Here is a 16,859-nt window from a genome sequence, read left to right as displayed (position 1 = left end):
TCATCTTTCCATGTATTTCTTTCTTTCATTTTTTTGAACATGTTAATTATTGTTACTTTATGTTTTAGTTTGTTAGCTTCAATATGTAGATTGCATGTTTGATTCTGTTTTTTCTTTTTCTTTCTTTTGGGTATTTGGTTATATGATCTTGTGTTTTGGTGTCCTAGTTATTTTTAGTTAAATGCTGTGATTGTGTCTTTAAAAATTGCAGGTACTCCTGAAGATGAGAGTGAACTCTGGAAAGTTCACTACCTTTCTTCTGCTAGGTAGAGAGAGGAGGAGCTGGACACTTTAATGGCAAGTGCTAAATGACGTACAGGCCAGGTTTTGCTTTATTTAAAGTATCAGCTATTCTTGATTCCTTTAGGACTTTCACCAAGACTTCTTTCTTCGGAGGTTTCTGAATTCTAAATTTGTTTCATCAGTATCCTGAACTTTTTGCTTTTTCAGAGTTTCAGGTTAGCTTTTTGAGCTTCAGAATTTGATAAATGTCATGAAAAGGAAACAGAGTACATGTTTAAGCCCACTCATGTCTCTGATTTTGTTTTTGTGGCTTTCTTAGACTCCCCAGGCTCTGCTTGTTTCTGTCTCCCACTCATGGCTGTCTGCTCAGGGGCAAACATAGTTCTAGCTCTTCCTGTGCCTAGAATTGCCTGAGAAAAAAGCAGCTTCAGAATACACACTCGTTTATAGTCATCTGCTCTCTAAATCTTAGTCTCTCTTGTTCCCATCGCTTTGGCAACTCTAAAGATTCCTGTGAAGAAAAGATTTTTGTTTATCTGGCTTTTCCATTTCCCAGAGGGATTATTGGTTTGTCAGAAGCTTTTTGTCCCTACTTGGTAGAAGTGTGGACTAAGTTTTGAAGTTACATAGCTACTTATAATGATTTAGTATTAACTTTACTATAGTCTCATTGACAGTGCATAGTATTTCTTTAAAATAAAAATTTACCCTTTTATTTATTTTATTTATTTATTTTGAGAGAGAGAGAGAGAGAACAAGTAGGGGAGGGGAGAGAGAAGATCCCAGCAGGCTCTGCACTGTCAGTGCGGAGCCTGATGTGGAGTCGGATGCTTAACTGACTGAGCCACCCAGTTGATCCATAATTTACCTTTAATTGGTGCAAAATGGCATTTCATAGATTTCCTTAATTTGACTTTTTTTTGGTCACTAGTGAGATTTTTATTCATCATTCTACTATTTGTATTTGCTCTTTAATGATTTGTTTTCTTTGAGATCTTCACAGGCATATCATCGTTCTAATCTGTGTGTCAGATTTCTTAGTCAATTGTAAACCATAGAAATGTTTGGAAGAGTGTTCTGAAAGAATTTACCGTAAGAATTTAGGAGGAACCCCAGGCAGGATTTTTTTGTTGGTGTGTGCATGTGTTTTGTACATTTATACCCTTACTTGCTTGCTTGCTTAGATGGTTCGGTAGTTTGTGCAAGTTCCATTGTGGTCATCTTTCAGGTCCAGAATTTGTTATCACCTCAGTCTTTTTTTTAAGAATTTTTTTAATGTTAATTTTATTTTTAGAGAGAGAGAGAGGGGGAGAGAGAGAGGGAGACACAGAATACGAAGCAGGCTCCAGGACCCAAGCTGTCGGCACAGAGCCTGATGCGGGGCCTGAACCCACAAACTGCCAGATCATGACTTGAGCCGAAGTTGGACGCCCAACCAACTGAGCCACCCAGGTGCCCCCACCTCAGCCTGTCTTTATGTCCAGAGTAAATTTAGCCCAGTTAGTATTAGATATCCACCCTCTCCATTCACTGTGGCTACAGATGGAGAAATGGGATCCTTTGCCTATTGTAGGTAGGAGAAAGGCAGGGTTTCTGGGAGTAAGGTGTGGGAAAGAAGAGAAAATGATTGGTATCTGTAGTAAAAGAGTGGGCATGGAAGCTGCAATTCAAGCATTATTTCACATTCAGAAATACAGGTCATAATACCCAATCTGTAATTCAGAAGTCTAAAAAGCACTGAAAACAAAGTTCTGCCTAAGTTTGTGGCATATTCATTTGTTGACAAACTGATTGGAACTGATTTGAGTGAGGCACTTATTCCACCTACTTTGAATATTCATGTTATATTGCCAGTGTTATTATATTTGATACTGCATGGTGTTTCACTGGCGGGGGGGGGGTGTCATAATGTATGGTGTGTGTACTGTATTACCTTGTTAAGGTATGAAAAGTTCTAAATTGAGAAACTTGTCTGCTCCTGAGGTTTTTGACTAAGTGATTGTAGACTTGTACTTCTTTAAAAGGACTTGATGCATACTTATTTTAGGGCAGGTGAATACATGGTGAGTTAAGTAGACATGGCCTATAACTTACTGGGCTTTCAGCCAGCACAGTTAAAAGAGTTTCCTGGATTTCCAATTCCCAATCCTAAAAACAGAACTCTCCAAATATCAGGGTCTTCATTTTTAGAAATATTGTTGGATGTATATGTTAGTCTTTTAATATTTCCATTGTGACACGACTGTATCTTTTTACTTGGTATTATGAGTAATAACTGAAAAAAAAAAAAGAGCCCTAATTTGCAGGTAGAACCATGAAGGGAATGGAATATACAATACCAAAGCATGTCTGGTATTTGTGGAAATAGAGGCTGGGTTTGAATATGAGAAATGCATCAGAAGTCTGTGTAGGAGAAAACTGGACTAAATGTAAAAGTGAGGATTAAGATGATCATTTTGATTCCATCCTAACTATATTTTTGAATAAGGACAGTTTAACTGTTTTGGCTCTGTATAATTGGAGATAAACTTTTGGTAGCGGTTTTGGTATTTTTGATTTTCAGCATATTTATTTATTTATTTTATTTATTTAATTTTTTTTAACGTTTTATTTTTGAGAGATAGAGAGAGAGACAAGGTGTGAGTGGGGGAGAGACAGAGAGAGACGGAGACACAGAATCTGAAGCAGGCTCCAGGCTCTGAGCTGCCAGCACAGAGCCCGACGTGGGGCTTGAACTCATGAACCATGAGATCATGACCTGGGCCGAAGTCGGATGCTTAAATGACTGAGCCACCCAGGTGCCCTTATTCAGCATATTTAGAGAGTATATTTATTTAAAAATTTTTATGTAGAAACACTCAGTTTATTGCAGTTTATTACTGTTTATTGCAATTTTTCTTTTAGGAACCTGTGGTCAATTTCTTCCTTCTTTGCAAAGAGTCTTAATAATAAGACCTGTAGTAGTTTGCTAATTTTGTTGAAGTACACATCTTGTTCATTTTTGCTAATGGCATTTATACATTCTTGTAATTAACTGATAATATGTCTTTTAAGAAATTATTTTCAACTTTTTAAAGTAATTGTCAGATAACAGTGTATGTGTAGTACCCATTGGTTTTAGCCACCACTGTTACTTTTTCCTTTTTGACTCAGCAACTCTAAAACACAAAATTGTACAATCTCTCTGAAGACAGTCCAGCAAGAGAAGCAAACTAAATTTAGACAGCTCTGATTAATACAGTCCTCAGATTATTTTTCTGTATATGAACCCATGACATGGGGAATTTGAAATCGAAATACAGTTAGAAAGGTTTTAGAAGTGAAGTGGAGCATTTTTGATAGAAGTATCACTTGAGACTTAGGCAGGCTTACCCTTTTAGGCTTTCTGTTCCAGTCTAGTTTTAATGTGGTGCTGTATTTAACAGAGAAAACTCATAGGTTGATGCCCCCTTGTGGTCTCTTAACAAAATAAATAGCACAAATGGAAATAAGTAATGGAGATCTTTTTTTTAAAAATTTTTTTTTTTTTTTTAACGTTTATTTATTTTTGGGACAGAGAGAGACAGAGCACGAATGGGGGAGGGGCAGAGAGAGAGGGAGACACAGAATCGGAAACAGGCTCCAGGCTCTGAGCCATCAGCCCAGAGCACGACGCGGGGCTCGAACTCACGGACCGCGAGATCGTGACCTGGCTGAAGTCGGACGCTTAACCGACTGCGCCACCCAGGCGCCCCTGGAGATCTTAATACATGTTAAATAATTCATTCCCTCCTTTTAAAAATAGTTTTAAGAAAGTGACTTCTGAGGAAGAACAGTAAAGGCATTATTATTCCTATATTCCATATACTTTATTGACTTTAAAATTTATCAAATGTTATTTTAACCCTATATAACAGAATGTGCATGTGTGTTAGCTGGACACTGATACAAAGAAAAAGAGGTTGTTGGGTTGGCTTCTACCATTGTCATCCTGGACATCTAACTCAGTTACAAATGCCTTAAAAATATGATGAGATGTGATAGTAATTATGGGGCTAGTGTCTCCCCCCCCCCCCCCCCCTTACCCCCAACACATACAAGTAAATGGAGCTTGGGAAATCTGTTGTTTATAGTCACTTGACCTGACCAGGGTCAGATGCTATATGAGGCATTGGAAGAAATGAGGGTTTTTATTAGCCAGTTGGTGAATTTAAGCTTATTTGCTTTTACCAACATTGGCAAGGTCTTCTTTGTGTGTGCATGTGGGTTTGTGGATGAAGTGGAGAAGTGGTAGCAGCAGCAGTCGGTGCTTTAAGAAAGACCATAGGGGTGCCTGGATGGCTCAGTCTCTTAAGCATCTGACTGTTGATTTTAGTTCAGGTCATGACCTCAGTCATGAGATTGAGCCTCACAACGGGGTTCTGCATTTGGTGTGGAGCCTGCTTAAGATTCTCTCTCCCTCCCTCCCTCACTCCCTCTCTTCCTCTCTCTTTTCCTCCCTCCCCCCTTTCCTCCCTCCTTCCCTCTGCCCCTCCCTCTGCCTGTGCGTGCTCGTGCTCTCTCTCTTTCTTGAAAAAACTCCCCAAAACAGCTGCTTTTCTTCTGTTAACCCAGTAAGATGAATGATGGTTGGAAGTGGTCCAGTCCAGTGAGTATGGGCTTTGACATTAGATAGTCCTGGTTAGATAGACCTGTTTCTAAAAGTGATTTTATCTCTTACCAGTTCCTGGGTAGTTGTATAATATTGGGTAACATACTTCAATTTTGAACACCGGTTTCCTCTCTTTAAGAAGTTAAAACCTACCTTATTGAACTGTTACAGCTCCATTGTCATCATATAAAGTCTTGGCCTATACCACTGTTAGTACTCTTAGAGTAAGGGCAGTTTTGAATTATTAAGTGTACTGTGTGACTTTTTAACTACTGGGTTGTTGGTAAAGACTCCTAATGATGGAATGTATCTTAAAAAGTGATAAATCACCTCATACTCTTTGATGGACTATAGTCTTTACTGTGGATTTAGTGCTGTACTACTACATAAGCACATATTTTCTTTATAAATTTCTGGCTTTAAGTGCAATTATATCACATTAAAGTATTTACTAGGTCAATTGTTTTAATAGTTGAAGCCTATTAACTAATAAAAATGATTCAAGGGGGCGCCTGGGTGGCTCAGTCAGTTAAGCGGCTGACTTCGGCTCAGGTCATGATCTCGCGGTCCGTGAGTTCGAGCCCCGCGTCGGGCTCTGTGCTGACAGCTCGGAGCCTGGAGCCTGTTTCAGATTCTGTGTCTCCCTCTCTCTGACCCTCCCCCGTTCATGCTCTGTCTCTCTCTGTCTCAGAGATGAATAAACGTTAAAAAAAAAAAATGATTCAATAAGATTATTTTCTTCAGGAATAATAGTTACATGTTTTGGTAGGTTTAACTTAAACTATTGTTGCTTGATAGGCATCTTATTTAAAAAAGATTTTGTGAAGGACAACAAAATAATGAAATGGTTTTTGTTGTTTTGCTTTATTTTTCAAGAGTTTTTATAGAAGCAGGTCAATTTTATTTATTTAATACTTGAATTAATATGAGTCTATTTTCAGAAGTAGTAGTAAGATTATTTGGATTTATTTAACTTAACAGAAAAATTAGTTTTTTTTTTTTTTTAACCCATGCAGATTCAACTTTGAATCATCAGATTTTTCTTTCTTCTAAAATTTTCCTTGACATCTAAAGCGTTGGAATTTACTAATAATTTTCTTTTGAAAAATGTGCTGTAAAAGAGAAGAAAACTAGAAAGATCTCTCAAAATATCAATACAACTGCTTGGGTTTTAGAAAGCCAATGGTTTTAGGAAGTAAGTGGGCTATAAATCATGTAAACAAAGATAACTTGTAGTCCTGTCAGAAGGCTGTCTATGTATTTTCATACCTGCCTCTCCCACCTTTTCCTATATTTATCTGACTCTCAAAATAAAGAGCCTATACCTTCGATTAGTGCCTAACTGAAGTCTCTGTTGTCTTAAACCCCATATGTAACTGATAAAGACTTTAAGACTATTTTGGCAGTGAAAATTTCTCTCAAAAATTTTGAAGTGGATTTTTGTTGTTTTATCCTAGAATATCTGTTTTTGGGGAGACTTTAGGAAAGAGAGGGTGAGGTGATTGTGGGGTGGGGAAAAGAGAGCTAAAACAAAGTGGAGACTGGACTGCCGGGGGTGATGGCAAGAACACATGCCATTCTGCTAGGGACTTGTTTTTTAAACATAAAAAGCATATGTGCCAAATTTACATATTTACTAATTAAAAAGGCTTCCTGGAAACATTAAGTAGACTATCTTCTGTAACCTTTAACACTGTCACTAATGGATATTGCTTAGAAAATTTCATCGAAGGTCCTTTAAATAATGTAAATGATTATGAATATGTAACTAGTTAATATGCAGCTACGAAAGGATTATCATGTAGAGGTTAATGAACATTCTGCTCTTATGGTTTGCAGGGCTTTTCTTTTTGTGCTTTTGGCTCACTTCATGCTTGGAAACACATGCATTGGGATTGGAAAGCATCCTGACTGTTTTTTGGGTCTCATCTTTTAATGGGGTTGTTAAAGAGGAACTTTATGAAAAGGATTTCATGAAGATTTTTTTCTTTTTCAATTTACATTTAATTCTGTTTGTCTATTTTATAATTACTGCCAAATCAGAAACAGTGAAATGGATTGATGTAGTTTTAGCCTGGCTCTTCCAGATGTAAAGTCAGTACTCTGTTATATATTACCACTGTTATTAAGTGTTGCTATGTGATTGATACTTACTGAGAGATCTTCATTCTAAGACGGACTTTTTATGCTGAGTTAATGTGTAGTATGGTTGGGTATCTGATTACAGCATGTATTTTGGTACAGGATTGCTGCCTTAGTATTTAAAATGTACCAAAAGGGGACATTTATTTCAGGAATTAAATGTTATAATAGGAATTTAGTGACAGCCCTCCCCGCCAAAGTCTTGTGATTTTGGGGTGGAAACATTGAGCAAGAGAGACAAGAGAGAATATTGGTGTTTAGAATAGTGAACTAAAGCAATGTGTTTCAAACGAGATAATAACTGCTGTCTTTTTCACATGGCCTCGTATTGAGCATTTTGGCTTGTATCCCTTAGTTTCTCTGTCTCTAAAATGGTGCTACAGTATTTGAGATTATTGTTTAAAATTTTTATTAATGGGTAAATTGAAAACAATTAGTAATCTTTGAAAAGGGTATTATTTTTAAATTGCCATTCAAGTGTTTGTTTTTCCTCATTGGTTAGCATTGTTCCCCCCCTCCCCCCAGTATTTTGAGAATCTGCTGAAATATCTTTAAGAAAAGCAAATAACCCTTGTACTTAATTTTATTGTTTTAATGTTATAAACATAGTTTAAACTGGCTATTAAGTGCCTAAAATTTTATCAATTCACTGAGGGAACAAATGGGCTGTTCAGAGCATCTCTTTATCCCAAGTATTTCTTCTCAAAAATGTTAGTAGAAAAATATCCCTGAACTCATTTTTAATGCATCAGAATAAAAATTACAGGTGAAAACGTTTGGAGATATAGTGACAAAATAAAATATTTTTACTACTGTCTTTTTTTTTTTTTTAGTGATGAAACGTGGATGTTACATTGGTTTTTTGTTATTTATAACATTTGCGTATTCTACAAAATATGTAACGTTGAAAGCAGGTCTGTAGATTGTACAAAATACTAGTTATCTTATATCATATGTCACCTAATAGTTATGAAGCGGGTTTTGTAGCAAAGTATGAATCGGAAGGCTGTAATTTGTTCTGCAGTTATCAGCCTGCATTAGGGGTTATGATAAAGTGTGTTGCTTAAAAACTAACAGTCACATCTCTGTGCATTTGACAAATAAAAATGTATACCGAGATGCTATTAAATCTGTAAAGCCACTGTTCTAGTTTTCTGATACACTGATTTTGTAGCTTTGTGTATAGCCCTGTTTTTTCATGAGTAGTTATCTGTTTTCATGACAGGTGGTCACTAACTGCCAAGAGAAAATCCAGCATTGGTGAGTGAAAGATGGTTTTATATTATTTATGAAATACTGATGGGGTCATCTGTTTGTATTTAAATAAAGTGTGTGTTATTTTTTTGCAACCCATAATTGAATTCTTCTAGTAATCTCCATTTTGAATGCTTTTGATACTAATTTATATTGTCCTTCACTGTTTACTGAATTACGTGTTCCCTGATTTCCTGAAATTGTGTCACCATTTGTGTTTATTCTAATTGCCTTTTTTCCTTTCCTTTTTTTCAAACTAGCATAGTATTAATATCATTATGAGATAGATAGAGACTGAGACATTTTTGAACATGCGTTATCACAGAGCACTCTATTTGGGGAATATTCTTATATTTGTAGTAGAATAATGATTGGAATCAGTTGTTTTAAAATAATGATGGAAATATCCACATTTCCCTGAAGTTTGAAAAATCTAATTAATTGCCTACATCCCAGAGCTTTCTTTATGGACTGCACTTTTTTAGAGTGTGGACAGAAAGAAAGCGTATCTATTTTAATGTGCTAATCTTTAGTTAATAGGACAATGCTTGGTAAATAACACACTTTCCTAAGTCTTCTGAGGAAAATGCTCAATTTAATGGTGAATAAAATCTTATATTATGAGTTGTCATGAGATATAGCTGTTGATCTTACAGATTCAAATTACAATATATCCATGCTGTGTTTACGAAGATTTTACTGAGAGAACAACAGGAGCTGTCTTGATTATTGTCTGCAGGGTTATTGCAAAATCATGGTAACTGCCCCTTTAGTGGTGAGATTAAACCTTTGGTTATACACCATCAAGCATATAATATTTTAAATTTATTTTAAGAGGCTTTTTCTTCATGCCTGAGAGATCTCCAAGGAAATAATTTATAGTTAGTATATATCAAATGTTTTTTGGTTTAAATGCACATAGGCTGCAAGCAGTGGATAAGAGTGAAAATCGGTGCAATCTGTACACATCATCTTATTAAATTCTGACTATTGGCGTGCAGAAAATAATCTAAAACTAATAATATCCACTTTATAAATAAAAATTCAGGGACTTCATAATTTTCAATAAATGCAGTGTTGTGGTTGCATCTACTGTAGTGTAAGTCTGTCAAAATTTCCATGATGGACGTTCGCTTTTCATTACACATTCAGTCCAGGTTGGAACTTGAAATGTAAATAGTTGGCCAAAGATTAATCATTTTCCCCCAACCCCCACTAATTTGGCCAAAGAGATCCATTTTACAAATAATTCCGGGGAAATTTTATTCATGTGGACTTCTCTCTATTGGTTTGGTAAGGAATTCAGGAAATCAGTAAGAGATTGGATTCACTCAGAACAGATACTAATTGACTGACGCATATGTGTGAATAACTTGCTTCTGGTTTGCTTTGCAAGATTCTTTCCCTGTTAGACTGAAAATCCTTTGAGGCCAAGGGACATATTTTCTTTCTTTCTTTCTTTTTTTTTTTTAATCCACAGCACCTCCTACTGTGTTTGGCATATTATAGGCACTTAATAAATGTTTGAGTAAGTGAAGACCAAATATATAACATTATAAATGATAAATGCTATATATAACATTTTAGTTTGCAAGTACTGTAGCAGTGCCCAGCCCTGGTAAACACAGACAGAAATGTGATATTTAATTCAGAACATCTTCATGTGACTCTCAATTTCAGTTGCCAGTTTTCCAAAGCTTTCCCAACTACAGAAGCTTAGATATTTACCTACACATATCTTAAAGTAGTGTATAGTACCTTATTTATATGTTAAAAATTTTAAAGAAATTTTCTAGTTAAAATTTGATTTTTCCTCTATCATTTCTAATATGGCTCGGGAAACAGACTTTTCTGTTTGTTTTTAATGAGGATCTGATACTGCTAGAATGTAAATGGCCAGTGAACTCAGCAATTTAAAAAAACTGAAACCAAAGTCTCTCTATTCCTCTGAAAGCCAGGAAATAGCTATTTGGGAGCATTGTGGCATTCTCATGATATTTTTATTCTGTTAATTCCACAAACAGTGATTGAGTTCCTACCATATGCCAGTATTGTGTTGCTGTTTGGAATTGAACGACCCTGCCATGGAAGAATTCATAGTCAGACACTATACAGGGAAATCACAATAATTTTGGGCTATTTGCAGAGAGCTAGGAAGCAGGAACAGAAGCTGGAACCATTCTTAAGGGTGTCTTATAACTGCTTCTAAAAGCATGTTGCTTTTCAGTTTTCTTTAGCCCTTGGCTTTAGCCTAGTCTAAAATACAATTCATATAGTTAAGCTCCCCCCTTCTTCATGGGATACATAACATACATACATAATAAAGAAAAACAAAATACATGATTTTTAAAAAATGCTTTCTGGTGCTAGTGGTGTTTATACTTTTTGTGCAGTTTTAAAGCATTATTTAAGGGAAAAGTAATGAATATTCTAGGCTTCAAAAGTAATATTATTATTATTTTTTTAAATGTAGGACAGGAAGTAAAAATATTTGTAGAAGTGTAGGGGTAAAAATGGCCTGGGGCAGACAGGATATGCCCCCCCCCCCCAAAAAAAAAGAAATCTCTTCCAGGAAATTAATTCAAACTGCAGAACTTTGGTGAACTAGAAACATTTGTAGTATTTAGTTAATAACAGATAGTGAGGAAATGTTTGAGCCTAATAGTTGAGAATTTGTGCAACACTTTTACAGCTAACAGTGGTTTACAACTTAGTGAAGATTAAAAAAATTTAAGTACAACTTTTTTTTCTTAAAATACATTTTACTTAACTCCAGAAATAAGGTTTTTTAAAACCCACACACTATTTTCTCATTAAAATATGGATATACTTTCTACTGTTTAATGCACCAGGGCCTGATTATTCTGTTTATAGATTATCTGTAATTTTTTATCTTTTTAATTCTTCCCTAAAGAGCATGGGATTCAGAGTCTCAGACCTGCATTTGAATCCTGTCATTTACTAACTGTAACCTTGGGTGAATTACTAAGATTCTTGGTTTTCTCCTTGTAAAGTGACTACGATACTACTTAACTTGAAGATCGAGTGAGATAATGTCTGTAGAACACCCAGACTGGCTCTCAATAAATATTAATAGTAGCTCTGAAATCTTTTTTGGAAATTTAATTGTCAGATGAATAAAGAAAAAAAAAACCTGTCAAAGCTTTGTAAATATTCCTAAATATTTTGTATTCATGCCATTATCTTCTTTTATCATGATGGAGAGATGGCTTTCTAAGCAGTGTTATTAAAGCTTTACATTAATGTTTTAGATAACTTTTTATTTGGAAGAATTTCAGACAAAAGACGACAGTAGTATTGTGAATCCACTTGTACTCATCACTCAGCCTCAGTAATGATCAACTCATGGTGTCATCTGAGTGTTTGCATTTAAACAGCTTATCCTACCCTCTCCCCACCCCCAACTATTTTGAAATGAATCTGAAAATGTATTCCATCTAGAAATACAGTATATATCTTTAAGACATAAAGCTTTTAAAAATTTAAACTAAAAATTTTTAAATTTGTCAGTATATTTATATAGTTCAAAATTTAGGAAGTTCTAAGGGTATAAATGGTGTGTAGTTTTTCTCCTGCTCTTATCCCCCAATTCTCATTTATCTTTGTAAACAACTGTTTTTGCCAGTTTCTTGCAAATCTTTTCAGAAACAGTTTTCATAAAGGATATATGTGTGTGTATATGTATGTAGGTATATGTGTGCATGTGTATTCATCCACGTTTTTATATATTGTTCTCCCGCCCTTTTTGGCAAAAATGAAATCAGACTGTATACTGTTCATTTGATTCTATACCTTGGAGTTCATTCTCAATTATTAGTTAACTCTTATTCTTTATTTCATTTCCATAAATTTCATTGTTTTTTAAAGGTCTAATTTTTAGAGTTACCAAATAAGTTTTGGTACTGATTTTTTAAAAAATAAATGATGGTATTATTAAGAGTATGGCTTTACAACTCAAAATATATTCTTCCCAAGCTGTTAAGTCCATATTTATTATTTCTTAATAAAATTACTCCAAAACTTAGTGGCTTAAAACTACGACCATTTGTTTGTATATGATTCTGTGGATGTACATATTGGGCTTGACTTACCTGTTTTGTCCTTCTGCTATTCTTGTTTGGGCTCACTTGTGTGGTTGCAGCCTTTTGGTGGCTGCGTCAGCTGAGTTGTCCAAAATGGCCTCACCCATAGGCCACAAGTTTGGCAGCTAGTGCTGGTTGTTAGCTGGGCCTCTCTCTCCACGTGCTCTTCTATCTGGTTCACTTTACATGGTGATCTCAGGGCAGCAAGAATGGAAGCTGCCAGGCCATATCCTGTTGGTCAAAGGAACTCACAGTCAGCCTGGATTCAGAAGGTGGGAAATAGGCTCCAGTTGGTGGGAGGAGTGAAGAATTTATGGTTATTTTTAATGCATCATAGGTATTTACTTGTATTGAATATGTCCCACAAGAAAAAAGTTCCGTTACTTGTGTTGACTTGTGAGAATTTAATGAAATATGGCATGTGATGCCTGGCACATACATACACATCGTATGTCTGTTAGGCATTGTTTGTAATCATAAATTGGATGCATATGAATTGTGAACACTTCACTGTCATGCTTCCTTTAAATCATGTTAAGAGAGTTTTAAGTAGTAAAGATACCTACAAAATTACTTGAAGCAGACTTAAATGAAAATACAGAAAAAGGCATTTTATGTTGTTCAAATATTTAATTTTGGAAAGAATAGATTTAAATATGGGCATACAAATGCTGAAACACTTGAGCATGTAAATTTTATTTATTTTATTTTTAAATTTTTATATAAACCCCAGTTAGTTAACATACAATGTGATAATTAGTTTAAGGTGTACAGTCTAGTGATTCAACACTTACGTGTGACACCCAGTGCTCATCATAAGAATTTTGAGAGAGGGATTCTAAAGCAAATACTTGGCATTTGTTATTTTTTTCAAAGGAAAAAATACTGTTGGGTAACTAGTTTCTAGTACGGTCTATAGTCAAAGTATATAGTGGGAAATAACCAGAAAACATACCTAAATAGTTAAAAACACAGATGAAGATTTGTTTTTTGTTTTTGTTTTTTTTGGGATTCTTCTTTCGAGTCAGGCGGTGTGGATGGATGGATGTGTATATCTATCTCTGTCTGAGGTTTTTAGGGATTCTTTGCCCCACAGAAGCACCGAGCTATTTCATAACAGTGCTATGTAGTCTGTGGTATATTTCTCATGAATTACCTGAAACAGTGCTTTCCTGACTTGACTTCATCTACTTATATAAAACTTGTTTTATTTTATTATGCATAATCTATGAAATATTGATTTGCATGCATTTAAAACTTTAAATTTATTCATGGTGATGACTTCATTTTTCAGTGTCAGGTAAATTTCAAAACCATGTTTTTCATAGTTCCCATTTTACTGACCAAAAGTTTGTAGTCACTATTTTGTATAGGGCCTTCTCTTTGGGCTTTTTCATTTTCATGTGTCTTCCCTACTCTCATCCTCACCCCCGGTAGAGCAGGGAGCAACTTCCAAACTTGTGAAGATTTTCCGTGCTTCTGTTGTTGGAATCTCTGTAGTTATTTAACAAAGTGTCCTTAGGGACAAGGGACAGAGGGAGGAATCATATATAGTAATCCCTTTCTTGGCCACTCTTAAGTTCCTGCATAGTTTTGTTTTTTTGTTTTTTTAGTGGTATGGTATGTTAGTACTGAATGTGGGACGTTAAGTAAGTTTTGGAATTTCTGCGTGTGATGTTTCAAAACAAATTAAGTTGCAAAAAAAAAAGATTCAAATTGAATTTTTTTTATTAAATTTTTTTTTAAGTTTATTTTTGAGAGAGAGCGACAGAGCATGAACAGGAAAGGGGCAGAGAGAGGGAGACACAGAATCTGAAGCAGGCTCTAGGCTCCAGGCTCCAGGCTCTGAGCTGTCAGCACAGAGCTCAACGCAGGGCTTGAACCCACCAGCTGTGAGATCATGGCCTGAGCTGAAGTCAGATGCTCAACCGACTGAGCCACTCAGGCACCCCCAAATTGAATGTTTTAAGGATGATATTTTCATTTAAAAAAAACATTTTTTTTTTTAACGTTTATTTATTTTTGAGACAGAGACAGAGCATGATCAGGGGAGGGGCACAGAGACAGGGAGACACAGAATCCGAAGCAGGCTCCAGGCTCTGAGCTGTCAGCACAGAGCCTGACACGGGGCTTGAACTCACAGACCGCGAGATCATGACCTGAGCCGAAGTCGGCCCTTTAACCGACTGAGCCACCCAGGCACCCCTAGGGTGATATTTTTAAAAGCAGAATCTGAATTAGGTTTTTAATTTTTTGTCCTGAGTATAAAATGAATACACATATATAGAAAGGTTGAAATAAGAATAGAATAATGATAAATTTACTCATAATTCTAAAGAGAAACTAATTCTCCCTCTTTTGAAAACATTTTGTTTTATTTGCTTCAGCTTCTTAATTCTGTATGTGTATTTATGTCACCAAGGTCAAACTGTAAATGCTTTTGTTTTTTAAAAAAATTAATGGTTTTTAAATTGCTGTTAGAATTTGTTACTTCTAGTAGTCCCCTAGCCTTTGTATCATTTTTGTAAGAGCCACAGTAGTTTAATGCTTGATGGTTTTCTGAAAATAAAATGGAAAATAATGCATTATAGAGGATTTTTTTTTATAGGGGAGTTGTTTTTTTTTAAATAAAAGGGAATTTTTTAAGGGATTTTACAAAAATCCCTAAGTACATCTTGTCATTTATAACATAGTCTTTGATTATGTATTATTCACGGTGTTCATATATACATTGTTTGGCTCACGGTTTCCCACATCACCTTAAATCCGGTGACTCTGATTGATGCTACATCTCAATTTGATTTGGCATACATAATGACTTTTCAAAATCCTCTTCTTAACTGTATTGTTTGACAGCTACATCTCCTTGCGTTTTGAGGTTTTTCATTTTCTATTCATGTTAATTTACTTTTTATAAGACAATATACAATAAAACTTTTAAGCACTGAAGAGTACCATGTGGGGGTAAAGGTGTGAATATGACAACAACAGTGCTTGACCAAGAGGCGGAGCACTCAGTGATAATCCAGAGTCTTGTTTCTTTTTGAGGTACAAAAGTCTAAATTCTGATACACTAAAGATACTTGAGGGTGACTAAGGAAAATGTAGGCGGTAAAAAAATTGAGGCATGAATACAGTTTAATATTTTTACTAATTTATATTGAACTTGACTACATTGGCAGTGGTTTTCCTGTTTTTATTTAAATTAACTGAGTTAAAGATACTTTTGAGAATTTTACATATTTAAAAACAGGATTGCTCTTTTTTTCTGTTACAAGACCTCTTAAAAAAAATTATGACCTCAAGGGATTTATGAGTGGCTTCTACTGAAATTATATGCAGATTATAGGGCCTTTTATTCTATCAGGAAAGACTCTAATAGGGTTTTTTAATCATTTTATTTTTAAAATTTTTTAATGTTTATTTTTGAGAGAGCATGCACTTGTGTGCACAAACGGGGGAGGAGCAGAGAGAGAGGGAGACACAGACTCCAGGCTCTGAGCTGTCAGCACAGAGCCCAACACCAGATTTGAACTCATGGACCGCGAGATCATGACCTGAGCCAAAGTCGGACGCTCAACCGACTGAGCCACCCAGGCGCCCCAAGAATCTAGTGTTTTTATCAGTTTCTTTCTCATAGGTATCAGTGACCTTAAATGGCTGTGAACCACTGCTCTAGGAAAACAACATACAAAAAGTTTTCTTTTTTCTGAAATATACTTTAGAAATAAAGCATAGAAAGTTGAAAACAAAATGACAAAACCTATAAATTAGAATCCAGAATGGCACAAACATTCAGAGCTTAAGTGAGTTATAAACTTGTAGCTAAATTCATCTTTTCTGAAAGGCTTTTTTCTGATTTGGTACAGAAATATGTATCAGTTGTAAAAAACTTGGAAAATAAACAAAATTAAAATTATCTATACTCATCACCCAAAGCTAACTGAACCAGGAAGCACTTTGGGGCATTTCTTTCACACTTAGAGTGATGTGTTTTTGTGTAATTTTTAAATGTTCTTCACGTTTGCATCTCATTTTATTCTTAGAGTGAAAGAACACTAATGAATGAAGAAACAGGTACCCATGATAACTGACAAGTCTGAAGTCACATGTACATGTTTGTTGGTAGAACACTCGAAACAATTTCCTTAGTCCCAGCTTTGCTGTGTATGATCCATTGTACTCTGTTGTCTTACTGTTGAGACGTTAAATTGAGGAAATCTAGCAGAATGTTAGCTGCATCTGTCTCTCTTGGATAATTTTCTTTTGTTAACTTTAGAAAAATTAGAAGTATTTATATTTAGGTTCATTTTTGTATCTGTTTCTAATAAAGTTTTTTGATGGATTCATAAGTATAAAGAACATGGAATATTTCATCAGTATCTTCTGGTAGCATAAATTTCCTAGGTATAAAGAGTTGAGAAAAAGGAGTATGCCACCATATTGCCTGAATTTTGTTGTAGATTTCATTTAATGGTATTTTGCCT

The 16,859-nt window shown here is 35.2% G+C and overlaps 1 protein-coding gene across 3 annotated transcripts in view; it reads left to right on the top strand.

Annotated features, from left to right (window-relative positions):
- The window catches only part of URI1 (URI1 prefoldin like chaperone), a 101,700-nt gene that overhangs the window by 39,735 nt on the left and 45,106 nt on the right, over positions 1 to 16,859 (top strand). For all 3 annotated transcript variants that reach the window (XM_045442599.1, XM_045442601.1, XM_045442598.1), the window contains one exon: positions 8,241 to 8,275. In XM_045442599.1, coding sequence (XP_045298555.1) covers positions 8,241 to 8,275 — 35 coding nt within the window. The remainder of the gene's footprint in view (positions 1 to 8,240; positions 8,276 to 16,859) is intronic.

This window comes from Leopardus geoffroyi, chromosome E2, assembly GCF_018350155.1.
Source record: "Leopardus geoffroyi isolate Oge1 chromosome E2, O.geoffroyi_Oge1_pat1.0, whole genome shotgun sequence".
NCBI lineage: Eukaryota > Metazoa > Chordata > Mammalia > Carnivora > Felidae > Leopardus > Leopardus geoffroyi.
The sequence above is the reverse complement of the archived record's forward strand: the minus strand, read 5'-3'. Positions and strand labels throughout refer to the sequence as shown.